Genomic DNA, 26,801 nt, shown 5'->3' with positions numbered 1-26,801 from the left:
GGTCCTATATACACAGCATGACCTTTTCTCTTCTTTCTGCTAAACTTCTTGACTAAATTAAGACATAGCTTAACAGATTCCTCATTCCATTCCTCTCCACCTCCACAATCATCATCTCCTCAGATTTTCCTCCTTGCTCCGATCCATTCTTTTCATCTTCCCAAACTGAAATACTATACCCATTAAACACTAACTCCAGTTGCCTCTTCTCCCCAGCCCCTGGCAACCACCATTCTACTTTCTGTCCCTATGATTCTGACTGCTCTTAAGTATCTCATGTAAGTGGAATCATACAGTATTTCTTTTTATAACTGACTTATTTCACTTAGCGTAAGATCTTCAAGGTTCATCCATGTTGTAGGATATGTCAGAATTTCCTTCCTTTAGAGGTTGAATAATATTTCATTGTATGTATATACCACATTTTGTGTATTCATTCATCCACTGATGGACACTTAAGTTGCTTCCAAGTTTTAGCCATTGTAAATAACGCTGCTATGAAAATGGGTATACAAATACCTGTTTCAGTCCCTGCTTTCAGTTCTTTGGCGTATAATTCCATTCAGAAGTGGAATTGCTGGATCATAAAGTATTTTTATTTTTAATTGATTTGAGGAATTGCCATACTCTTTCCCACAACAGCTGTACCATTTTACGTTTCTACCTATAGTGAACAAGGATTCACATTTCTCCACATCCTTGTTATTTTCTATTTTTTGATAACAGCCATCCTAATGGGTTAGTATCTCCTTTTAGTTTTGACTTGCATTCTTCCCTGATGATTAGTGATACTGAGCATCTTTTCATGTGCTTTCTGGACATTGGAATATCTTCTTTGGAGAAATGTCTATTAAATTTTAAAGTTGATTTTTTGTTGTTAAGTTTTAGGAGTTCTCTATATATTCTGGATATTATAAATCTCTTACCAGATACATGACTTGCAAATCTTTTCTCCCATTCTGTGGGTTGCCTTCTTACTCTGTGGATAGTGTCTTTTAATGCACAAAATTTTTTAATTTTCATGAAATCCAACTTGTCTATTTTTATTCTTTTGTTGCCTGTGCCTTTGGTGTCATATCTAAGAAATCACTGCTAAATTCAACGTCATGAAACTTTTGCCCTATGTTTTCTTCTAAGAGTTTTATTGTTTTAGGTCTTATATTTAGGTCCATTTTGATCCATTTTGAGTTAATTTTTGAATATGGTGTTGGTTAAGGGTACAATTTCATTCTTTTGCATTGGGATATTCAGTTTTCCCAGCACCATTTGTTGAAAAGATTGTCCTTTCCCCATTGAATAGCCTTGACACCCTTGTCAAAAATCATTTGACCATATGTACGAGGGTTTATTTCTGAGCTTTCTATTCTATTCCACTGGTCTCTATACCTATCTTTATGCCAATAACATACTGTTTACATTACTGTTGTTTTGTAGTAAACTTTGAAAACAGGAAGTGTGAGTCCTCCTGCTTTGTTCATTATTTTCAAGACTGTTTCGGCTATTTGAGGTTCCTTGAGATTCCATATGAATTTTAGGATTTTCTTTTTCTATTGCTGCAAAAAAAAAAAGCCATTGGGGTTTTGATAGGGATTGCACTGAAACTATAAATTACTTTGGGGAGTATTGACTTTTTAACAATAGTAAGTCTTCCAATCCATGAACAGGGGGGATGTGGTTCCATTTATTTACATCCTCTTTAATTTCTTTCAGCAATGTTTTATAGTTTTCATTGTACAAGTATTCCACCTCCTTGATTAAGTTAACTGCTAAGTATTTTATTTTTTTTGATGCTATTTGTAAATGGAATTGTTTTGTAATTTCTTTTTCAAATTGTTCATTGTTAGTGTAGAAAATGCAACTGATATTTTTTTAAAGATTACCATTTTATTTTTATTTATTTTTAAATATTTATTTATTTATTTTGTCTGTGCCAGGTCTTAGTTGCAGCATGTGGGATCTTCATTGCAGCATGCAGGATCTTTAGTTGCGGCACGACGGCTTCTAAGTGGCAGCATGCAGACTCAGCTGCGGCATGTGGACTTCTTAGTTGTGGCATGTGGATTCTTAGTTGCAGCATGAGAACTCTTAGTTGCAGCATGCGTGCGGGATCCAGTTCCCTAACCAGGGATTGAACCCAGGCCCTCAGCATTAGGAACGTGCAGTCTCACCCACTGGACCACCAGGGAAGTCCGCGACTGATTTATGTCTGTTGACTTTGCATCCTACTTTACAAAATTCATTTATTAGTTCAAATAGTTTTTCTAAAAATATTTATTTATTTATTTATTTTATCTTTTGGCTGCGTTGGGTCTTAGTTGCGGCACGTGGGATCTTTCGTTGCGGCATGTGGGACCTTCGTTGTGGCACGCGGGCTTCTCTCTAGTTGTGGCGTGCGGGCTCAGTAGTTGTGGCACGTGGGCTCTCTAGTTGTGGCATGCAGGCTCCAGAGCACGTGGGCTCTGTAGTTGTGGCATGCGGGCTTAGTGGCCCCATGGCATGTGGGATTTTAGTTCCCTGACTAGGGATCGAACCCGTGTCCCCTGCACTGGAAAGAGGATTCTTAACCACTAGACCACCAGGGAAGTCTCTCAAGTAGCTTTTTATGTAATGTTTAGGGTTTTCTACATATAAGATCATAGAATCTGCAAACAGACATAAGTTTACTTCTTTCTTTCTAGTTTGAATGTCTTTTATTTTTTTTCTTGCCTAATTGTTCAATCTAGAACTTCCAGTACTGTGTTGAATAGAAGTGGCAAAAGCAGACATCCTTCCTGTGTTCCTGAACTCAGAGGAAAACCTTTCATCATTGAGTATGATGTTCATTGTAGGTTTTTCATATATGGCTTTTAGTATGTTGAGGAAGTTTCCTTCTGTTCCTACTTTGTTGCATGTTTCTATCATGAAAGGGTGTTAAATTTTCTCAAATGCTTGTTCTGCACTGAGATGATCAGGTGGGTTTTCTTTTTCTCTTTCTTCTGTTAACGTCATGTACAACAATGATTTTCATATGTTGAGTCATCCTTGCATTCCAAAGAAATCCTACTTGGCCATGGTATATGATCCATTTAGTATGCTACTGAATTTGATTTGCTAGTTATTTTGCTGAAAATATCTACATCAAGTTCATAATGGATACTAGTCCATAGTATTCTTTTCTTGTTAGTGTCTTTGTCTGACTTTTGGTCTTGTTGAGGCACGTGAGCTCAGTAGTTGTGGCATGCTGGCTCAGTTGCCCTGCGGCATGTGGGATCTTAGTCCCCTGACCAGGGATCAGACCCACATTCCCTGCATTGTAAGGCGGATTCTTTAGCACTGAACCACCAGGGAAGTCCCTAGTTCTTCTTTAAATGTTTGATAGAATTCACCAGTGAAACCATCGAGTCCAGGGCTTTTCTCTGTCAGAAAATTTTTGATTACTGATTCAATCTCTGTACTGGTTATAGGTCATTTCAGATTTTCTACTTCTTCATGATTTCATCTTGTTAGGTTTTGTGTTTCAAGGAATTTGTCCATCTAGGGTATCCAATTTGTTGGAGTACAATTGTTCATAATACCATCTTATAATCCTTTTTATTTGGGTGGAATTGGTAGTTATGTCCCCATTTTTGTTTCTGATTTTATTTTTAAAAAATATTTATTTATTTATTTAATTTTTGGCTGCATTGGGTTTCAGCTGCGGCACGTGGGATCTTCGTTGGAATCTTCGTTGCGGCATATGGGACCCTCTGCCAGGGCACGCGGGCTCCTTGCTGTGGCGTGAGGGCTCAGTAGCTGTAGCATGCAGCCTCTCTAGTTGTGGCCCACATGCTCAGTAGTTGCAGCGTGTGGGCCCAGTTGCCCCATGGCATGTGGGATCTCAGTTCCCTGACCAGGGATCGAACCCACGTCCCCTGCACTGGAAGGCAGATTCTTAACCATTGGACCACCAGGGAAGTCCCTGTTTCTGATTTTAGTCATTTGAGTCTTCTTTCTTTTTTTCTTAGTCTACCTAAAGGTTTGTCAATTTTGGTGATCTTTTGGTTTCATTGATTCCCTCTATTGCTTTTCTATTCTGTTTCCTTTTCTCAACTCTAAATTTTATTATTTCCTTCCTTCCGCTAGCTTTAGGTTCAGTTTCTTCTTTTTCTAGTTCCTTAAGCTGTAAAGTTAGGTTGTTGATGTGCTATCTTTCTTGTTAAAGAAAGCATCTAAAGCTATAAATCTGCCCCTTAGCAATGCTTTCACTGTGTCCCCTGAGTTTTGGTATGGTTGTGATTTTGTTTTCATTCATCTCTATTTTCTAGTTTCCCTTGTGATGTCTTCCTTCATCCACTGATTGTGAAAATGTGTGTTTAGTTTCCATAAATTTGTGAATTTTCCAGTCCTCTGTTGTTGGTTTCTAGCTTTACCTCATTGTGGTCAGATGATATCACTTAATCTGTGGCCTAACATATGGTCTATCCTGGAAAATGTCCCTTGGGCACTTGAGAAGAATGTGTATGCTGTTCCTGTTGGGTAGAGTGTTCCGTATATGTCTGTTAGATCTAGATGGTGAATGTGTTGTTTAAGTCCTCTATTTCCTTATCTTCTGTCTGTTCTACCCATTATTAAGAGTGGAGTACTGAAGTCCCCAACTATTATTATAGAGCTCTCTACTGTTTCTTTCAGTATTGTAGAGGTATCTACAGTACCCTTCACTTCTGTCATTTTTTGCTTCATATATTTTGCTGTTATGTTAATAGGTGCATGGATATTTATAAGTGTTGTATCTACTTGTTGTATTTAACCTTTTATTAATATGTAATGTACTTCCTTAAATAAGACAGAGAAAGAGAAATATTGTATGATATCCCTTATATGTGGAATCTAAAAAGAAATGATACAAATGAACTTACTTACAAAACAGAAACAGACTCACAGACTTAGAGAATGAACTTATGGTTACCGGGGGGAAAGGGATAGTTAGGGAGTTTGGGATGGACATGTACACACTGCTATATTTAAAATGGATAACCAACAAGGACCTACCGTATAGCACAGGGAACTCTGGTCAATGTTATGTGGCAGCCTGGATGAGAGGGGAACTTAGGGGAGACTGGATACATGTATATGTATGGCTGAGTCACTTTGCTGTGTACCTGAAACTATCACAACACTGTTAACCGGCTATACTCCAATATAAAATAAAAAGTTTAAAAAAAATATGTAATGTACTTCTTTGTCTCTTGTAACCTTTTTTTTTTAATTGGCGTAGAGTTGCTTTACACTGCTGTGTCAGTTTCTGCTGTACAGCAAAGTGAATCAGCCATACATATACATGTATCCCCTCTTTTTTGGATTTCCTTCCCATTTAGGTCACCACAGAGCACCAAGTAGACTTCCCTGTGCTATACAGTAGGTTCTCATTAGTTATCTATTTTACACATACTAGTGTATATATGTCAATCCCAATCTTCCAATTCATCCCCCCCCCACATCCTGGTAACCTTTTTTGATTTAAAGTCTATTTTGTCTGACATTAGAGTAGCCACCTCTGCTCTATTTTAGTTAGTTACTATTTGCATAGAATATATTTTTCCATCCTTTCACTTTCAATCTATTTGTGTCTTTGGATCTAAAGTGACTTGCTTATAGATAGCGTATAATTGGATCATGTTTTTATCCATCCTGTTAATCTCTCTTTTTTTTTTTAAACTACTGTCAACTTCCAGCCTGTTTTGTTATTTATTTATTTATTTATTTATGGCTGTGTCGGGTCTTCGTTTCTGTGCGAGGGCTTTCTCCAGTTGTGGCAAGTGGGGGCCCCTCTTCATCGCGGTGCGCAGGCCTCTCACTATCGCGGCCTCTCTTGTTGCAGAGCACAGGCTCCAGACGCGCAGGCTCAGTAATTGTGGCTCACGGGCCCAGTTGCTCCGTGGCATGTGGGATCTTCCCAGACCAGGGCTCGAACCCGTGTCCCCTGCATTGGCAGGCAGATTCGCAACCACTGCACCACCAGGGAAGCCCAATCTCTGTCTTTAATTGGACAGTTAATTCATTTACATTTAAAGCAATTACTGATGAGGGACTTACTTCTGTCATTGTGTTATTTTTTTCATATGACTCATAGCTTTTTTGTCCCTCATTTCCTATATTACTTATTTTGTGCTTAATTTTTTGTTGTAAAATGCTTAATTTTTTTTCTCATTTTCTTTTGTTTATGTTCTATAGCTATTCTCTTTACGGTTACCATAGGGATTACATTTACCATGGTAAAGTTTTAACAATCTAATTTGAATTTACATCAGCTTAACTTCAATAACATACAAAAACTCTTCTTCTTTACAGCACTATTCTCACCTCTTTTAGTTGTCATTGTCATCACAAAATTACATCTTAATAAACCGTGTGCTCAAAAACATGAACTAATCATTCTTTTAAATGCATTAGTCTCTTAAATTACGTAGAAAAGAAGACTTGGAGTTACAAACCAATGTTACTGTAATACCAAGTTTTAGACCAATAACTGTTTTTAGTAATGTATCAGTCTCTTAAATTATGTAGAAAACAAAAAGTGCAGTTACAAACCATTGTTACAATAATACTAGCTTTTATACATCCCCATGTATTTACCTTTACTGAGATCTTTATTTCTTCATACTGCTTGCAGTTACTGTCCAGGGTCCTCTCATTTTACCTTGTAAGACTCCCCTGAGCATTTCTTGCAGGGCAGGTCTATTCCCTCAGCTTTTGTTTATCTGGAAATGTCTTAATTTCTCCCTCATTTTTGAAAAACAGTTTTACTGGATATATGATTCTTGGTTGACACTTTTTTCTTTCAGCACTTTGAATATATTGTCTCTCTGCCTTCTGGCCTCCGAAGTTTCTGATGAGAAATCTGCTGACGACCTTATTTAGGACCCCTTGTATGTGATGAGTCACTTTTCTCTTGCTGTTTTCAAAATTCTTTGTCTTTGCCTTTCATAAGTTTGATTATAATGTGAGTCCGTGAGTCTCTCAGAGTTCACCTTAGTTGGAGATCACTGAGCTTCTTAGATGTTTATATTCATGTCTTACATCAAATTTGAGATGTTTCCAGCCATTATTTCTTCAAATATTCTCTCTGCCCCTTTCTTCTCCTTCTAGGCCTCCCACAGTGTGTATGTTGGTCTGCTTAATGGTATCCAAACAGGTTCCTCAGGCTCTATTCACTTTTCTTCAATCATTTTCCTTTCTGTTCCTCAGACTTGATAATTTCCATTTTTCTATCTTCAAGTTCACCAATTATTTCTTCTGCCAGCTCAAATCTGCACTTAAATCCTTCTAGTGAGTTTTTCATTTCACAATACAAGTTATTGTAGCTCCAGAATTTCTTTTTGGTTTCTTTTGAGGTTTTCTCTCCTTATTGATATTTAGATTTTATTCACACATCATTGTTTTGAGTTTTTCCATATATTCCTTTAATTCTCTGAACATTTTAAGATGGTTGTTTTAAAGTCTTTGTCTAGTAGATCTGCCATCAGGCCTTTTCCAGTGATAGTTTCTGTTTGTTTATTTATTTCCTTTGAATAGGCCATACTTTCCTGTTTCACTGAGTGTTTTGTGATTTTTTTGTTGCTGTTGAAGACTGGACATTTGAATCTAATAAGGTGGTAATGCTGGAAATCAGATTCTCCCCCTTTCCTGGGGTTTGCTGTTTTTTGTTATTGTTTTTGTTTTTTTGGGGTTGTGGTAGGCTGTATCTGTGCTAAGCATCAGCCTGAAATGTAAAGTTAAGATCTTCTCAGATCTTTTCTGCACCTCTTCCTGGGAATGAACATTCACTTTCCAATTTTCCCTGCAAATGTAGTTTTGTTTTTTGTTTTTGTTTTTTTTTTGGACAGCCATGTGGCTTGTGGGATCTTAGTTCCCCGACCAGGGAATCAAACCCAGGCCCTCAGCAGTGAAAGCGCAGAGTTCTAACCACTGGACTGCCAGGAAAGTCTCTATAGTTTTGTTTTGGTTTTTTTTCCCCCTGTAGTTGTTTTTTGATGTCTTAGTCTTTAAAGTCGGGCTCCAAAAAGGGCAAGAAGAGAAGAGAAGGGAAGGAAAAAAAGGCTATGGCCTGTTAAAGTCCCTTGGAAATCACTTGGAAGGGAGGAGCTGCAACAACAATGGCTGCCTGTCTCTTTGCACCTCTGTGATCAGAAGCAATCAGTAACCAGAGCATATGCTGGATATTTGGAGGACAGGATCTTTTCTGCCACCATGGTTCCTGCAAGCTGCTCCAAAAACATGTGCATAGCTGCCTGCCAGGTGGCTGATAGGTGAGGAATGAGCAGCTCTGAAATTAACTGAAATTAACTGTAATTTACCTTCCAAGTCTTGCCCTAGAATTTTCAAGCAAAAAATGCAGAATTCCAACATTAGACAAATTCTGCCAACTCAATTGTTGTTTAGGTGGGGAGAAGATTCTTGGTGCTTCCTACTCTGCCATCTTCCCAGAATTCTCTCTTCTTTAGTTTCTTACCACTTGATTTTGCTTCTCTAAACAATACAGTATAATTGTGCCTGGTTTTGAACTTATATAAATGGAATCACAAGCTATATATTCTGACTAGCTTCATTCACTCTATATTTTTATAATTTATTTAATGCTTTTGTATACAGTTGTAGTTCTATTCATTTTCATCACTATATAGTATTCCAAAGTATAAATTAACTACATTTTACTTATCCATTCTAACAAAAGACCTGGGACTGTTTCAAACTTTCAATGCTTATGAGCACTATGGCACACTGAAGTATGAGTTTCTCTACGCCATACACCTAGAAGCTAAAGTCTCTGGGTATGCATATCTTCAACTTAATAAAGTGTTGGTACTGTTGATATTCCCACCATCAGAGGGTGAGATTCTCCCTTGCTTTACATCCACACTGATAACTAGTACTGTCAGATGTGTTTGCTAGGTCAGTCAGTATAATGTGGTATCCCAATGTTATTTTACTTTGCATTTAATTGCTAACTAGTGAGGTTGACCACCTTTTATTATATTTATGTTTTGATGTCATTTGAGATTATCTGATTTTTCCTTAATGAGTTCTTTGTATGTTCTAAATTTGAGCCCCTTGTCAAGTTATTCATGCTGCAAATATCTTCTCTGTGGTTTTGCTTTTTTACTTATTAATGGAGACAAACTGTTCTCCTTTTGATGAACAGTAGTTGCTAATTTTACAGGAGCCAAATTTATCAATCTTTTTCTTTACGTTAGAACATGATGTGGCTTGGTTAAAATATTCCCTTACCTGAGGACATGAAGATGTGTGCCTAAATTATCTTCTAAAGCTGAAGAAACAATTCAAGGTTTGGGTGGTTATCTTCTTCCTGCCAAACACCTGACTGTTCCAGCAGTGTGGGACCAAGATGAGGTTTTTTCTCAAGATGATCTGCTTGATCTACAATCCTGCAGTTTAGCTATTCTGGAGTTTCACCCTGGTGGAGGGGGCATTTCACCAGGATAGCAACACTGGCAGGCCTTGGACTCCAATTCTTATCTCTTTAGCTCTGAGTCTGCCAAAAGTACACTTCCACATCTCAGATGCCTCTTCCTAATTGGCAAATACCCCATTTCTCCCAGGACAGAAGCAGTTCTGTATCACCTCTCTGTAGCATATTTATTCTTAAACGCAATGAGGTTTCTTGACTACTTCTCCTTTAAAAGAAAGTAAAGAATGCTATGAAAACCCACAGATGACGACTTTAATGGGGATAAGGAGTAGATAATTGTAAGGTAATGAGCAATGGTCAGAAAATGCCTAAGATTGAAAATGAAGGATGAGTAGTGGAAGATATCTTGAGAGTCAGTAGGGATGTGTCAACATAGTATGTTTGACCAAAGAGGGTCCAGGGGATAGAAGAGAAAACTGACTAAGAAAACATAACAGATAAGTAATGTGGTTCTATCAACCATTAAACCAAAATAAAAAGAAATACTAATCATTACCTGCAATCTGTACTGAGCCATCTTCTCCAAGAAGAATATTGCCAGCTTTCACATCTCTTTAAGAAAAAAAAAAATCACTTATTAAAAAACACTTATTCTTTGGAGTCACATAACTTAAGCAGTTCACTATATTCACCACAACACTGTCAATATTTAAATGTTCTATTTTGCAGTAAAGGGTATTAAGGCCAACAGTAGAATTTTTAAAATTGTAGTCACTTGTACTAGAATCCAAACATTGTAAACAATAACATATAGCTTTTTACTATTAAATTTGGAAAATCTGAGGTTATTAAATACTCAATTGAGATAATAGTGGCCAAAGAATGTGACCCTCACTTACTATCACCTTATCTACTTTTTAAAATACAATGATTTTTTTCTACACCCTAATATATGATCAAAATTTTTAAATGGTATGTGGTTGAAAACAGGGACTATTCTATGCCTGTAGCATAAATACATGATGTAAATTATTCAAATATCTCTATATTCTTATTAGTAACTATATATAACAACTCAAGTAATACATGAACACATTCCTGTTATAAAAACCTAAACAACACTGAAAAGGCCAAAGTTCCTTTTGACCACTGTTCTCAAGTCTAGTATTCTCTCCAAAGTTTTCAACCATTATCAGTCTAGTTAACAGAATATGTTCCTGTGACATATCTGGGCTTTTCTTCCAACATAAATGATACTGTACTATGCCTTCAAATCTACAACTTGTTTTTCTCATGCAATAATGTGTCAGTAATATCTAGCAAAATTTACAATCCCTAATTCCTATGAGTAATCCACTTCTTTGATAACCTAGAGAAACTCTCACAATGTTCACAGAATGTACAAGGGGGTTGTCTACAGAATTGTTTGTAATAACCAACCAAAAATGGTAGCAACCTAGAAAGCCAACAACAGCAAAAAGATTAAATTAATTCTGTTACATCCATGAAATGGATTAAGGTCAATCAACATGTCATGCCCTCTAATACATAATACATACTGCTAAGTGAACAAATCAAATAGGACAGTGCATTTTGTATGCCACCATTAATGTTACACACACACAAACACACACACCCCTTTCCATACACAGAGAGCAATGAATTTATTTCCTTTAGTGGAGAGGAGTGGGATCAGAGTCTTGTGGGAATGGACTCACCTATTTGTTTCATAATTAAAAATAAATATAATTAAATAAAAAAGAGCCAGGCCTTGAAGCTAGACAAGAAAGAAAAGCGAGGCTAGCTCATGGAAGAAGACCCTGTTTGTCAGGAAAAAGAACCAGTGAAAGGACACTTCATCTCTTCCTTGTCCCTGTCTTCTTTCCCCTATCCTTAGCTATAACCATTCCTTGGTAAACAATGAACAACAGTTTCACAACTGTGTGTAGCAACGTCACCATACCAAGAGTATACAATACCTTTCCTGAATATATACTGAATCATTCGGAAATCATGTTACTGAGTATTTTTTTCTGCTTATAAGTCCAAGCAATTTATAGGACCTTTCCCAGAGGCTGACTTAGAATGGAAGTTGGCTCACTTTGCTCTACAAACCTAAAGTCTACACCATGAACAGGAGAGAACTGAGGATATTTCCTTCCCTTGGTGACAAGACCATTCAACTAAGGCAACCATGAACCTTCAACTCCTTTTTCTGAGCTCATCTGGAATGATATCTAAAACTTAACGGAAAAACCAATGTATAGTTTAGTCACTTCCTCCTCTGTGTTTCTGCAGCAGGCTATAATGTTAGTACAGATCATAAAAATATAATCTTTCTCATTTCACCATGAGTCATATCTTAGTACATTTCTATATCATCTGTACTTACTTAATATTATAATTAGTGCATAGGGGGCATCTCCCAGATACTCATCAAATAGATTTAAATAATAGAAGACAACCTGCCTTAAATCTTCTTATGGAGATAAGTGAATCATTAAATCAATCCATCCATCCAACTAAACACTAAAATAAAAATGGATTGTTTCTGAAGAGATGTGGAGTAGTAAATCAATGAATCCAACTAAATACAAAAATAAAATTGTTCCCTCCTGCCATCCCACCTCCCAACTCCCACCTCTTAACTCTGTTCCAAATATTAGGCTTATAAACCAGTATGCTGTAATCAAATAGGACAACTAACTATCCATCTAAATAGGAAAGCAGTTAAACTATGGTATATCTATACAATGAAATACTACGAATACTAACGAATATATATGTTAATATGGAACAATCTCCAAATATATTAAGTGAAATAAGAATACTACATACATCATGTTGCCATTTGTCTTTTGTTTTTAAGCAGGAGGGAGAGAGATACATACAGTATGTTTATATTGCCATAAAATCGCTCTCAAAGGAATCACAAGAAAATGGCAAGAAGTGGTTCCCTTTAGACCAGGGTACTAGAGGTTCAGTGAAAGAAGGAGATTTTTTCTTTTTTTTAATGCTTTATTATATTTATTTGTTTGTTTGTTTGTTTGTTTGTTTGTTTATTTATGCCTGCCTGCCTGCCTGCCTGCCTGCCTTGGGTCTTTGTTGCTGTGAGCGGGCTTTCTCTAGTTGCGGCGAGCGGGCGCTACTCTTCGTTGCGGTGTGCGGACTTCTCACTGCGGTGGTTTCTCTTGTTGCAGAGCACAGGCTCTAGGTGCGCAGGCTTCCGTAGTTGTGGCATGCAGGCTAAGTGGTTGTGGCTCGCGGGCTCTAGAGCTCAGGCTCAGCAGTTGTGGTGCACAGGCTTAGTTGCTCCGCGGCATGTGGGATCCTCCCGGACCAGGGCTCGAACCCGTGTCCCCTGCCTTGGCAGGCGGATTCTTAACCACTGCACCACCAGGGAAGTCCCTAAAATGCTTTATTTTTTTTTAGAACAGTTTTAGATTTACATAAAAATTGAGAAGATAGTGCAGAGGAGTTCCCATACACCTGTCACTCAGTTTCCCCTATTGTTAACATGACACATTAAATGGTTCTGTTGCCACAGTAATGAACTAGTATTGATGCATTACTATTAACTAAGGTCTACAATTTATTCAAGTATTTTAGTTTTAACCTAATGTCCTTTTTCTTTCCCAGGATACCATGTTCCATTTAGTTGTCATGTCTTCTTAGGGGCTTCTCTTGTCTGTGACAGTTAATCTTTGACTTTCCTTGTTTTTAATGACCTTGACAGTTTTGAGGAGTAATGGTCCAGTATTTTGTAGGATGCCCCTCTACTGGAATTTGTATGATGTTTTCCTCATGATTAAACTGGTGTTATGAGTTTTGGGAAGGAAAACCACAGAAGTGCCATTTTCATCACATCATATCAAGAGTACATATTTATCACCACGTTTTAGCACAGTAGATATGGTGAAGACTTGTTTTTTTATCATATACCATTTGTACCATTTGAATTTCTAAGCCTATATTTGCATTACCCATTCAAATAATGTTTTCTAAGCTTTTGTCTTAAGTGAAGAAACAGTAATCCATTTTCAGTCGAACCTACACTTTGGGTGACTACTTTTCCTGATCAGTTCCCCAGATAATCAATTCATGTTTCCCTTTTCAAACCAAAAGTGTAAAATATAGAACAGTTTCCAAGAGTAAAAGCAGAGGAAGATCATGAAGCTAAATGGCTCACTGGACAATTAAACACACCACAGTCTGTCCTCACACACAACAGGGCAAATGACCTTTCAAGGAAAAGATTTGTAACTAAATCTCTGGAAATCAACATAATGGTCCTTAACTGAAGAACCTTTGTTACCTGCCTCAAAGGATATCAAGCAACCCAACAGCCCCAACAGTTAAATCCTCCAACCACTCTTAAACAGCAAGAACAGTGAGTGTTGTTTTCCACAGCTTGATGCCATTTCTCACAAGTCACTACTGCACCAAAGTTACAGATTCCTTTTAAAATTAAAAGTAATATCATAGACATACTTGACTTTCTCATTAGTACAGAACACAAGTTTCTCCCCATCACATTTTTTTAAAATTTATTTACTTTTAGTTATTTTATTTTTGCCTGTATTGGGTCTTCATTGCTGTGTGCGGGCTTTCTCTAGTTGCGGCGAGCAGGCTTCTCATTGCGGTGGCTTCTCTTGTTGCAGAGCACGGGCTCTAGGCGCACGGGCTTCAGTAGTTGTGGCACATGGGGTCAGTAGTTGTGGCTCGTGGGCTCTAGAGCACATGCTCGGTAGTTGTGGTGCACAGATCGAACCCGTGTCCCTGCATTGGTAGGCGGATTCTTAACCACTGTGCCACCAGGGATCAAACCCGTGTCCCTGCATTGGCAGGCGGATTCTTTTTTTTTTTTTCTTTTTTCTTTTGACACTATAATTTACAGGTATAATTTACATACAATAAAATACAGTTATTCAGTAAGTTTTGACAGATTATACACTTGTGAACACACCCTCCATTAAGATACAGACCAATTCCTTCACTCCAGAAAATTCCTCCGGCCCCTCACACTTCTTCCTCGTATCCCACTTAGATGCAACCACTGATCCGTGTCACTGTCACTTAGTGTTGCCTAGTCTTGAATTTCACATAAATGGAATCGTAGAGTAGGTACTGTTTTGTGCCTAGATTCTTTAGCTCAACATAATGCTCTTGAGATTAGTCTAAATTGTTGCGTGTATGAGTAGTTCATTTCTCTTTGTGTTCTACAGTATGGACGTGTCACACAATGGATATTGGGTTGTTTCCAATTTGGGAACATTATGAATGAAGATGCTGTGAACATTCATATTCAATTTTTTTGGTCAACCTCTGTTGTAATTTCTCTTGGGACAGTACTTAGGAATGGGATTGCTGGATCTTAAGCCATGTGCATATTTAACTTTATCAGAAGTGTCCAGTTTTCTACACTGGTTGTACCATTTTGCAATATCCCTTTCCCAGTGAATGAGAGTTCCAGCTGTTCTGTATCCTAGCCAATGATTTGATATGATTAGTCTTTTTAGTAGAGGGGATGTAGTAGTAACTCACAGTGGTTTTAATTTGCATTTCTCTGATGCCTAATGATTTTGAGCATCGTTGTCTCTGCTTATTGGCCACTCATATCTTCTTTTATGAAGTGTCTGTTCAGGTCTTTCATGCACTTTCTGTTAGTTTGTCTTCTTGTTATTAATTCATAGTTCTTTATGTGCTATGGATATGAGTCTAATATATGTGTTGCAAATATATTCTCCCAGAATGTAGCTTGCCCTTTCAGTTTCTTTTTTTTTTTTCCAGTTTCTTAAAGGTTGTTGATTGAAGAGCAGAAGTTTTAAATATTGATGAATGCCATTTTATCAATATTTTCTTTTATGGGTAGTGCTTTTTTTTTTTTAAACATCTTTATTGAAGTACAATTGCCTTACAGTGGTGTGTTAGGGCAGGCGGATTCTTAACCACTGTGCCACCAGGGATCGAACCCGTGTCCCTGCATTGGCAGGCTGATTCTTAACCACTGCACCACCAGGGAAGCCCCCCCATTACATTTTTATGACTCATCAATAGGCACAGTTTATGGAAAACATGAAAAAGGCCAAGAGAAGAAATGAATCAAGACAAAAGCTGGAAAATACGCTACATTTAGGCATCTTAAACTAACTAAATATCTACCATTTCTGTTAAAGCTAACCTCTTTAAATGGGAAAAATATTTGGGTACGTAGATACAGAGAGAAAAGTGTAAGTCTAATTAGAGACCTATTCGCCCTAGTCAAAACCTCTAAAGCCTGGGGAGTCAAGGAGAAAACACAGTAGAAACAGAGTAAAATTATGTGACCTAATCCACCAGACTGACACAAATCTACCTGAAATAACAACTGGACTCTAAAGATATGAGAAGTAACAAAACCTACTAAAAACATCCATCTCTGTTTCCCAGTAAAACAACTTTATCCCAACCTTCTCCTGTTGAAATCTCAGTGCATCTCGGCTAAAGTGTAAGTAGGGTTCTTAGCCTTGGCTGCATATTAGGATCTCTTGGGGAACTTTCAGAAGTCCCAATGCCAAGGCCTCATCATAGACCAGTTTAATGAATTTCTGGCAGTGGATCCAGGAACCAGTACTTATTAAAGTTTCCCAGGTGATTCCAATATGAAGCCAACACTGAGGTTCTCTGATTTTATGTGTAAGAGAATTTCCATTCCAGCAACACGGCAGAGACTTTCATCACTTACTACCCAGGCCTTGGCCCCAAGATACACCATTCCCCTTCTCCAAACACACAGAAATGCTGGATTAATTAGGGGGGGAAACTGCCACATAAATGAACATGAAATAAAGAAAAGGAAATCTTCAATCTTCAGAAATGAAAAGGACACTTAAGAGCAGAGCAGTAAGCCTTGGGTGACAGAACAGTGATACTCCCCCAAATAGCTAGGGAGCTCAGGCTTTAAAATCCACCCATAAACAGAAAACATGGCATTGGGCTAGCTTAAGGTTGAGAAAGAGAACTGAGACCCCTTCATAAACCTAGGACCCTAGGAAGACTGAGCCACAATGAAACATATACTTGCCAAAGGCAAGCCAGTAAAGCCATATTAAAATAATACCTAACTGTCTTTAATACAAAAGCATTTCTAGGAATAAAAAGTGTCATTATATAACAACAAAAAAAAGGGAATAATTTACCAAGAAGATAACAATCCTGAACCTGTATGTACCTATAAAATATCTTTCAATCGCAGAGGACTATAGTTCAAAGGGGTCATTAGTGTTGTAGGGCTAACTTCAACTAACTTCTGGCCTCCACTGTTCCGATGTGAAGTCAACTCCTAATCACACTGATGCTCTGTCTTAGTCTGTTCAGGCTGCTATAACAAAAATACCAGACTGGGTAACTTAAACAACCAACATTTATTTCTCACAGTTCTGGAGGCTGGAAAGTCCAAGATCAAAGCAGGGGCAGATCTGGTGCCTGGTGAGGAGCTGCTTCCCTGTTCATAGGTGACCACCTTTTCGCTGTATCTTCACAAGGCAGAAGGGGCAAGGGAGTTCTCTGGGGTCTCTTTTATAAGGACACTAATACCATTCATGTGGGCTCTACCCTCATGACCTATGTACCTCCCAAAGGCTCCACCTCCAAATACCACCACATTGAGGATTAGGTTTCAACATATGAATTCTGAGGGGACACAAACATTCAGTCTATAGCATTCCCCCTACAAGATAAGTTGTTTTTCTCTTGCTGCCTTCAAGATATTCTCTTTGTGTTTAGGTTTCAATAGGGTGACTATGATGTGTCTGGGTATAGATCTCTTTGTATTTATCTTAATTGTGGTTCGTTAAGCTTCTTAAATTTGTAGATTAATGTTCTTCCTCAAATTTGGAAGTTTCAGGTCACTATTTCTTTCAATATTTTTTGGTCCCTTTTACTCATTTAGCTAAATGAGAGCTGATAAATTTAACAAAGTAGATGTTACAGTCATACAAAATTGAGCACAGATTGAATTTGTGCCTGAACTTGATGTAAGTCAACTTTATTGCTTTCTAAAAAAGACAGTGAACTTAACCTGTATTTCAGTGTGTATTTTGGGTTAATTTTACCATTGACTATATACAGTCTGCATATGTAAAGGTTTAGGGAAAAGAATATACTTCTATCCATGTTCTGAAGTGAGGACTCTGACTTTTAAAAATAGAGATACAGATATGTTAAATAAGATAACAATTGCATATTTAAAGAATAATAATTCAGTGGCAGATCTAAATTCTATTGAGTTAGTAACTAAAAACTATAATTGATATTTAAATCAATATATGCCCAGCTTCACTGATTAGCACAATATTTCCTAGAAGACTTTGGAAGTAGACTGCTAAATTCAGATCCCAGCTCTGTCACTAGCTGGGTGACCTTTGTCAAGTTACTTAACTCTCTTTACCTTGGTTTCCTCATCTGTAAAATAGGAATAATAATAGTACCAGGGGCTTCCCTAGTGGCACAGTGGTTAAGAATCCACCTGCCGGGCTTCCCTGGTGGCGCAGTGGTTAAGAATCCGCCTGCCAGTGCAGGGGACACGGGTTCGAGCCCTGGTCTGGGAAGGTCCCACATGCCGTGGAGCAGCTGGGCCCGTGTGCCACAACTACTGAGCCTGAGTGCCACAACTGCTGAAGCTTGCGTGCCTAGAGCCCGTGCTCTGCAACAAGAGAGGCTACCCAATGGGAAGCCCACGCACCGCAATGAAGAGTAGCCCCCGCTCGCCGCCCACGCGCAGCAACAAAGACCCTACACAGCCAAAAAAAACCGAAAAGAGTAGCCCCTGCTCGCCACAACTAGAGAAAGCCCGCACGCAGCAACGAAGACCCAATGCAGGCAAAAATAAATAAATTTATAAAAAAAAAAAAAAAATCCACCTGCCAATGCAGGGGACATGGGTTTGAGCTCTGGTCCGGGAGGATCCCACATGCCGCAGAGCAACAAAGCCCGTGTGCCACAGCTACTGAGCCTGTGCTCTAGAGCCCGTGAGCCACAACTACTGAGCCTGTGTGCCACAACTACTGAAGCCCACGTGCCTAGAGCCTGTGCTCCACACAAAGAGAAGCCACTGCAGTAAGAAGTAGGCGCACGGCAACAAAGAGTAGGCCTTGCTCACCGCAACTAGAGAGAAAGCCCATGCGCAGCAATGAAGACCCAACGCAGCCAAAAATTAATTAATTAATTAACTTTTAAAAAATAGTACCAACTCATAAAATAATTGTGAAGATTAAATCAGGTTAAGGTAGAAAATACACTTAGAAAAGTATTTAGGGACTTCCCTGGCGGTCCAGTGTCTAAGACTCCATGCTCCCAATGCAGGGGGCCCGGGTTCTATCCCTGGTCAGGGAACTAGACCCCATATGCCGCAACTAAGAGTTCACATGCTGCAACTAAAGATCCCACATGCTGCAACTAAGGCCCGGCGCAGCCAAATAATAAATATTTAAAAAGAAAAAAAAAGTATTTAGCACACAAGTTGCAGTGAATGCTAGCTGTCATTATTATCTACACCAGGGGTCAACATTTTCTTAAAGGGCCGGATAGTAAATAGGGTTTGTGGGGCAGATGATATCTGTCACCACTACTTTTTCTCTGTAGTGCTAAAATGTGCATGGCTGTGTTTTAAAAAAGAAACCAAAAAAAAAAACAAAACCAAAAAAAACAGGCATCAGGCTGCATTCATCCTGTGGGCCAGAGTCTGTCAATCACTGATGATCTATATGGTGGTAAAATAAATTTTTTTTCCTCTCACATGACAGTCTGGGCATGAGTGACATCAGTTCAGCATGGTAACTCCACAGAGTTGGTGATTCAGGTTCCTCATATTTTATTGCTCTACCATCTCTAAGTTCTTGCTGCACAGTCCAAGATGCCTTACTACCACATCCACATTTCAATAGAAGGAAGGAAAGGGCAAATAGAGGTTATGTCACTTTCTGTGAGCAGTGGTTCTCAGGGTATTTGGCAATGTCTAGAGATATTTTAGGTTGTCGCAATGGGCACTGGGGGCAGTGTGTACGTGTGTGCGCTACTGGCATGTAATAGGTAGAAGCCGGATATGCTGCTAGATCTGTTCTATAACGCACAGGATAGCCCCTGCAACAAAGAATTGCCCAGCCCAAAAGTCAGTGGTGCTGGGACTGATAAAACCTGTTAAGGGAACACTATTGTTTTCATCACAGTGGCTAGAAACTAAATCACACAGTCAAATCTGGCCTGCATGGGAGGTTATGAAATGTTGCCTTTCCTCTGGATGTTCATGTGCCCAGTAAAAAATGTCTTTTTTCTTTTAATTCTAAAACAAGGGGAGACATATTAGGGGCCAATTAGCAGTCTATGGCATATGTCCTTCTAGAAGATTATTTGATGAACATGGAATCAGAACTGAGGTATTAACTGAATTACGTTCATTGCTAGGTACCAAGGTATGTATCCACAGGGTTATCACCATTCAGAGGACAGGAATCCTGTTTTTCAGGGCACCTTTTCCCTTGACAGTGTGGGAAATAAATTCCTAAACATACCCTTTGGTCATGCCCCCTTTTCAGTCATTTGTTAACACATTATTTTAACTAGGTACAAAACAACTGATTACGTACAATTTTAGATGAAAAATCCTATTGTCTTAAGAATATACTTTCAGTGTTTCCAAGATTTCTAGTTTACATGTTATTCCTTAGAATCAATTACTCTCTTTTATCCTCATAAAAAGAAAGTTTGGGGTTTCCCTGGTGGCTCAGTGGTTAAAAATCCACCTGCCAATGCAGGAGACACGGGTTTGAGCCCTCACAACTACTGAGCCTGTGCTCTAGAGCCCGCGAGCCACAACTACTGAGCCCATGCGCCACAACTACTGAAGCCTGCGCGCCTGGAGCCCATGCTCCACAACAAGAGAAGCTACCGCTCCCTGGTGGCACAGCGGTTAAGAATCCGCCTGCCAATGCAGGGGACATGGGTTTGAGCTCTGGTCTGGGAAGATCCCACATGCCGCAGAGCAACTAAGCCCGTGCACCACAACTACTGAGCTACTGAGCCTGCGCTCTAGAGCCTGCAAGCCACAACTACTGAGCCCCCGTGCCACAACTACTGAAGCCTGTGCGCCTAGAGCCTGTGCTCCGCAACAAGAGAAGCCACCGCAATGAGAAGCCCGTGCACGGCAACAAAGAGTACCTCCCGCTCACCGCAACCAGAGAAAAGCCCGCGCACAGCAAAGAAGACTCAATGCAGCCAAAAATAAAATAAATAAAATAAAATAAAATTAAATTAAATTAAAAAAAAAGAAGCCACTGCAACGAGAAGCCCATGAGCCGCAACAAAGAGTAGCCCCCACTCACCACAACTAGAGAAAGCCCGTGCGCAGCAATGAAGATCCAACGCAGCCAAAAATAAAAATTAATTAATTTTAAAAAAGTTTGTTTCCTTTGTAAGACTTAAGCAGGTGGAAAAAACTTAAACAACTGGAAAGAATTATTCATTTTTCCTAGAATGAGATGCTTCTATAGATGACTGATTTCACTTACTATACATTGATTTTCTTTAAAATGCTTCTACTCTCAGGGTAATCTAATCAAAAGTTTGTGTGTAGGGGGAGGGAATACCTTGTTTTTTTCCTCCATATTCTGATTACTCCTTAAAACCTCAGTTTTACAAATCGGTAGTCACCTGATCTTTGGTCAGTTACTTTTCTGGGCCTTTGCTTGTCTGTTTGCTGACGGATTAGGGTTAAGTAGGTGACTTTTTTTTTAACTGAGGTATAAAATTGTAAGATATAAATAAATAAGATATATTGTAAGATAAATAAATTTGTAAGATATAAATAAAGCTGTAAGATATTTAAAGTGTACAATGTGATGGTTTGGTACACATATACACTGGGAAAGGATTAACTCCATAGAGTTAATTAACACATTTATCACCTCACATATTTACTTTTATTTTTTGAGAACATTTAAATCCTACTCTCTTAGCAAACTGCAATAATATGATACAGTGTTATCCACTATAGTCAACATGATATACATTAAATCCTCAGACCTTATTCATCTTATAACTGAAAGTTTGCACTTTCACCAACCTCTCCCTGTTTCCCTCACCCACTCAGCCCCTGGCAACCACTTTTCTACTCTCTATTTCAATGAATTTAACTGTGTGTGTGTGTGTGTGTGTGTGTTTTAAGATCCCACATATTAAGTGATACCATGCAGTATTTGTCTTTCTCTGTCTGGCTTAATTCACTTAGCATAGCATGCCCTTCAAGTTCATCCGTGTTGTCACAAATGACAGGACTTCCTCCTTTTTATGGATGAATAAAGTCCATTGTACATGCGTGTGTGTGTGTGTGTGTGTGTGTGTATCACAATTTCTTTATCCATTCATCCATGACACACACTTAGGTTGTTTCCATATCTTGACTATTGTGAATAATGCTGAATATGGGAGTACAGATATCTCTTTGAGATAATGACTTCATTTCTTTTGGACGTATACCCAGCAATGGGATTTCTGGATCTTATTGTAATTCTTTTTTTTTTGGCTGCGCCACACGGCTTGTGGGATCCTAGCTGCCAGACCAGGGATCAAACCTGTGCCCCCTGCATTGGAAGTGCAGAGTCTTAACCACTGGACCGCCAGGGAAGTCTCCCTGTAATTCTATTTTTAATTTCTTGAGGAACCTCCATACTGTTTCCACAGTGGCTCTACCAGTTTACACTCCCAACATCAGTACACAAGGGTTCCCTTTCTCCATATCCTTGACAGCATCTGATATCTTGTCTTTTTGTTTTGTTTTGTTTTTTGGCTGCACCATACGGCTTGTGGGATTTTAGTTCCCTGGCCAGGGATTGAACCCTGGCCCTTGGCAGTGAAAGCACGGAGTCCTAACCACTTGACCACCAGGGAATTCCCTGATATCTTGTTTTTTTGATAACAGACATCCTAACAGGTGTGAGAGGATATTTCATTGTCGTTTTGATTTGCATTTCCCCAATGGTTAGTGATGTTGATCACCTTTTTCACATATATCTGTTGGCTACTTATATGTGTTCTTTGGGAAAATGTCTCTTCAGGTCCTTTTCCCATTTTTTAATTGGGTTGTTTTTATTTTTTTGCCTCTGAGTTGTATGAGTTCCTCCTATTTTGGGGATGTTATCCCCTTATCAGAATGTGGTTTGCGAATATTTACTCCTATTTAGTAGGTTGCCTTTTTACTTTTTTGATGGGTTCCTTTGCTGGGCAGAAGCTTTTTAGTTTGATGTGGTCTAGTTTTTAAAGTTTTTGCTTTTGTTGCCTTTGCTATTGGTGTCAAATCCAAAAAATCATTGCCAAGACCAATGTCAAGGATATGTTTTCTTCTAGGAGTTTTATAGTTTCAGGTCCTAAGTTCATGTCTTTAATCCATTTTGACTTGATTCCTCTGTATGGTATAAGATAGAGGTCCAGTATCATTTTTTGTATGATGTTTGTTGTGGGCTTATCATAAATGGCCTTTATTATGTTAAGGTACATTCCCTCTATACCCAGTTTGTCAAGAGTTTTCATTATGAAAGGATGTTGAATTTTGTCAAAAGCTTTTTCTGCATTTATTGAGATGACCATGATTTTATCGTTCATTTTGTTAAAGTGGTGTATCATAGTGATTGATTGATTTGCAGATGTTGGACCACCCTTGCATCCCTGGAATAAATCCCACTTAATCATGCTGTATGATTCTCTTAACATATTGTTGAATTTTGTTTGCTAACATTTTGTTGAAGATCTCTGCGTATATGTTTATCAAGGATATTGGCCTGTAATTTTCTTTTCTTGTAGTGTCCTTGTCTGGCTTTGGTATCAGGGTAATGCTGGCCTTGTAAAATGAGTTTGTAATGTTTCCTCCTCTTCTAGTTTTTGGAAGAGTTTGAGAAGGATTATTGTAAGTTCCTCTTTAAATATTTGGTAAGATTCACCAGTGAAGCCATCAGTCCTGGATTTTTGTTGGGAGGTTTTTGATTATTGAATTGATCTCCTTAGTAGTAATTGGTCCATTTAGATTTTCTATTTCTTCATGATTCAATCTTGGTAGATTGTATGTTTCTAGGAATTTATCCATTTCTTCTAGGTTGTACAATTTGTTGGCATATAATTGTTCATAGTAGTCTCTTATGATCCCTTATACTTCTGTGGTATCAGCTGTAATATATCCTCTTTCATTTCTGAATTTAATTTATTTGAGTCCTCTCTCTTTTTCTCTTGGTGAGTCTAGCTAACAATTTGTCTATTTATCTTTTTCAGAAACCAGTTCTTAAAAACTGGTTTCACTGACATTTTCAACTGTCTTTTTAGTCTGTATTTCATGTATTTCCATTGTAATGTTTTTATTTAACTTCCTTCTGCTAACTCTGGGCTCAGTCTGTTCTTATTTTTGTAGTTCCTTAAAAGTAGGTGATTTTAAATGTTATATCTTGTTGTGTTCTTCCACTCTTTTTCTGCTTTCTTCGGTTTTAATTGAGCATTTTATATGATTCTATTTTTCTCTCCTCTCTTAGCATATTAATTCTTCTATTTTTCCTTTTTTAGTGGTTGCCCTAGAGTTTGCTCTACACATTTACAACTAATCCAAGTCCACTTTCACATTGCACTATACCACTTCCCTGAGTTTTCTTTCAATCTCATATATCCTGGACTGGGTATTACAGTCTTGCAACCCAGAACTGTCAATAGGCATAGACCAAAAAAAAAAAGAAGAAGAAGCTCTAAGCCTGCTCTCTGTGGCCAAAGGATCAGGAAAGGGGCAGCACAGCTCAGACCTAGCAGGGACCCCATCCCTGACTACATAGCTGGAGTGGAAGGCTGACCCACTAGGCCAGAACCAGAGGTGCCAATGAAGACCAGACAGGAAACTCCAGTGCCCAATCCACATCTAGTGCAGCAGGTAGGCCCATGCTGCCTACACCAGCACCACCGATAGGCCCAGCCAATATCTCCCATTCTTCCACCCAGCAGCAGAAAGTGACCCAGGTCTGGCACCTCTTGGTCCTCTACACCAGGGGTCCCCAATCCCCAGGGTCGCAGACTGGTACTGGGCTGTGGCCTGTTCTAAACCATTCCCCCACCCCCACCCCAGTGTGTGGAAAAATTGTCTTCCATGAAACCAGTCCCTGGTGCCAAAAAGTTTGGGGACCACTGCTCTACACACTGGCAAAGGATGACCCAGACCCAGTGTCTCCCAATTCCCCACTCAGTAGCAAAAGGTGGTCCAGAAAAGTGCCTTTCATGTCCACAGGCAATACCACAGAATGAGTGGGAGCCCGATTGCGGCCAGGTGGCCTGGTCCACAAGGTGAGCCCAAGAAGTGCTCACAGACCCACAGGCACAGCCACTACCTCCCACCTTCCACCTAGCAGCACCAGGCCTGGGGAAGGGCACTCTACTCCAATGGGTGGCATCAGCAGGGATTGAGAAGAGAGCCCCAGCAGTGCCACAGGAACAAAACAAACCAGAACAACACCGCAAGGGCTCTAAAAAATCAGGGCAATTGCCTGCTAAAATATATTATTTCTGTATATTATTATTTCAATAGGATCAAGAGTCTCCTAACATAACATCCAAAACATCCATGATAAAATTTAAAAAAAAATCATTCAACATACCAAGAACCAGGAAAAACTTCAAAAAGGAAAGACAACTAAATGATGTCAACACAAAGATGAATCAGGTTTTGGAATTATTTGACAAGAATTTTAAAGCAGCCATCATGAAAATGCTTCTAACATGCAATTTGGAATTCTCAAAACAAATGAAAAACAGAAAATCTCAGCAAAAAAAATAAAAGCTATAAAAAAGAACCAAATAAAAATTATATAACTGAAAACCTACACTAACTGAAATAAAAAGCTCAAGGAATGGGTTCCAGAGTAGAATGGAGAGGACAGAGGATAGAATCAGCAAACCTGAAAACAAATCAAGAAAATTTACTCAATCTGAACAGAGTAAAAATAGGCTGAAAACTGAGCCTCAGGGATTATGGCACAATATGGTACAATAACAAAAGATCTAACATTTCCATCATTAGAGTCCCAGAAGAAGATGAGGGAAAACAGCTTGCAAAGGTATTCAAAGAAATAATGGCTGAAAACTTCCCAAAATTGGTGAAGACAAAAACTTATAGATTCAAGAAGGTTAGGAACCCCAAACAGGATAGACGTGAAGAAATCCACACTAAGACATATCATAATTAAACTTGTCAACACCAAACTTTGGGACTTATCTGGTGGTCCAGTGGATGAGACCCTGAGCTCCCAATGCAGAGGGCCTGGGTTCGATCCCTGGTCTGGGAACTAGATCCCGCATGCATGCTGCAACTAGGAGTTTGCATGCCACAACTAAGAAGCCCGCATACCGCAGCTAAGAGTCCGCATGCTGCAACTAAGAGTCTGCATGCTGCAACTAAAAACATCCTGCATGCGGCAACTAAGACCCAGCGCAGCCAAAATAAATAAATAAATAAATAGTTTAAAAAAAAAAAAAAAAAGAAACAATCTTTTTTTTTTTTTTGGCTACGCCATGTGACATGTGGGATCTTAGTTCCCCGACCAGGGATTGAACCTGTGTCCCCTGCATTGAGAGCGCAGAGTCTTAACCACTGGACCGCCATGGAAGTCCCACGAAGAAACAGTCTTGAAAGTAGCCAGAGAAAAGCAACATATTGCCTAAGAACACCAATTCACATGACAGATTTCTCATCTGAAACCATGAAGGTCCCAATTAAGTACCACAGCATCTTTCAGGTGCTGAAAGAAAAGAACTGTCAACTACAAATTCTTATATCCAGGGAAACTATCCTTCAGAAATGATGGGGAAATAAATATATCTTCAAATGAAGGAAAACCAAATCCAGGGACTAAACAAATTTGTACTAACCCAGAATCTACCACCATTTGTACAGATAACAACTCTTGTTATCTGTACGCAGGGACTGAATAGATATAATTAGCCAGAAATACTTGAACCATGAAATGTTACACAGGTTTTCAAATGTCATTTTATTTAAAAAATAATAATAATTTTTAATTTTAAAAAGTGATTTTACAAAAGCTTTTAATAATTTGAGAAAATAGTCAAGATATAACATAAAGGAAACAAAAAAGAAACAGACAAAATTATACATACAGTTTTGTTTTAAATATCTGTAAGCATATAAAAGAAACTGGAAAAGAATATTCCAAAATGTTATCAGTGATTGCAATGATTGACTCCCATAGGAAATTAGGAATTTCTCCTGTTTCTAGAGTTTCCAATTTGACTAAAGTACTTGTTACTTTCAAATGCTTACTAGCTGTGTAACCACAATGTACTGGAACTAGTAATACAAAGAACCCTGCTAACACTCAGAGATTATGATTAACTGTGCAAAAGA

At 38.7% G+C, this 26,801-nt stretch overlaps 1 protein-coding gene across 2 annotated transcripts in view; it reads right to left on the bottom strand.

The window, feature by feature from the left end:
- Positions 1-26,801, bottom strand: part of OXSR1 (oxidative stress responsive kinase 1) — a 99,747-nt gene that overhangs the window by 35,301 nt on the left and 37,645 nt on the right. For both annotated transcript variants that reach the window (XM_036868790.1, XM_036868788.1), the window contains exon 5: positions 9,942-9,997. In XM_036868790.1, the coding sequence (XP_036724685.1) occupies positions 9,942-9,997 (56 nt within the window). The remainder of the gene's footprint in view (positions 1-9,941; positions 9,998-26,801) is intronic.

This window comes from Balaenoptera musculus, chromosome 11 (assembly GCF_009873245.2).
Source record: "Balaenoptera musculus isolate JJ_BM4_2016_0621 chromosome 11, mBalMus1.pri.v3, whole genome shotgun sequence".
NCBI lineage: Eukaryota > Metazoa > Chordata > Mammalia > Artiodactyla > Balaenopteridae > Balaenoptera > Balaenoptera musculus.
The sequence above is the reverse complement of the archived record's forward strand: the minus strand, read 5'-3'. Positions and strand labels throughout refer to the sequence as shown.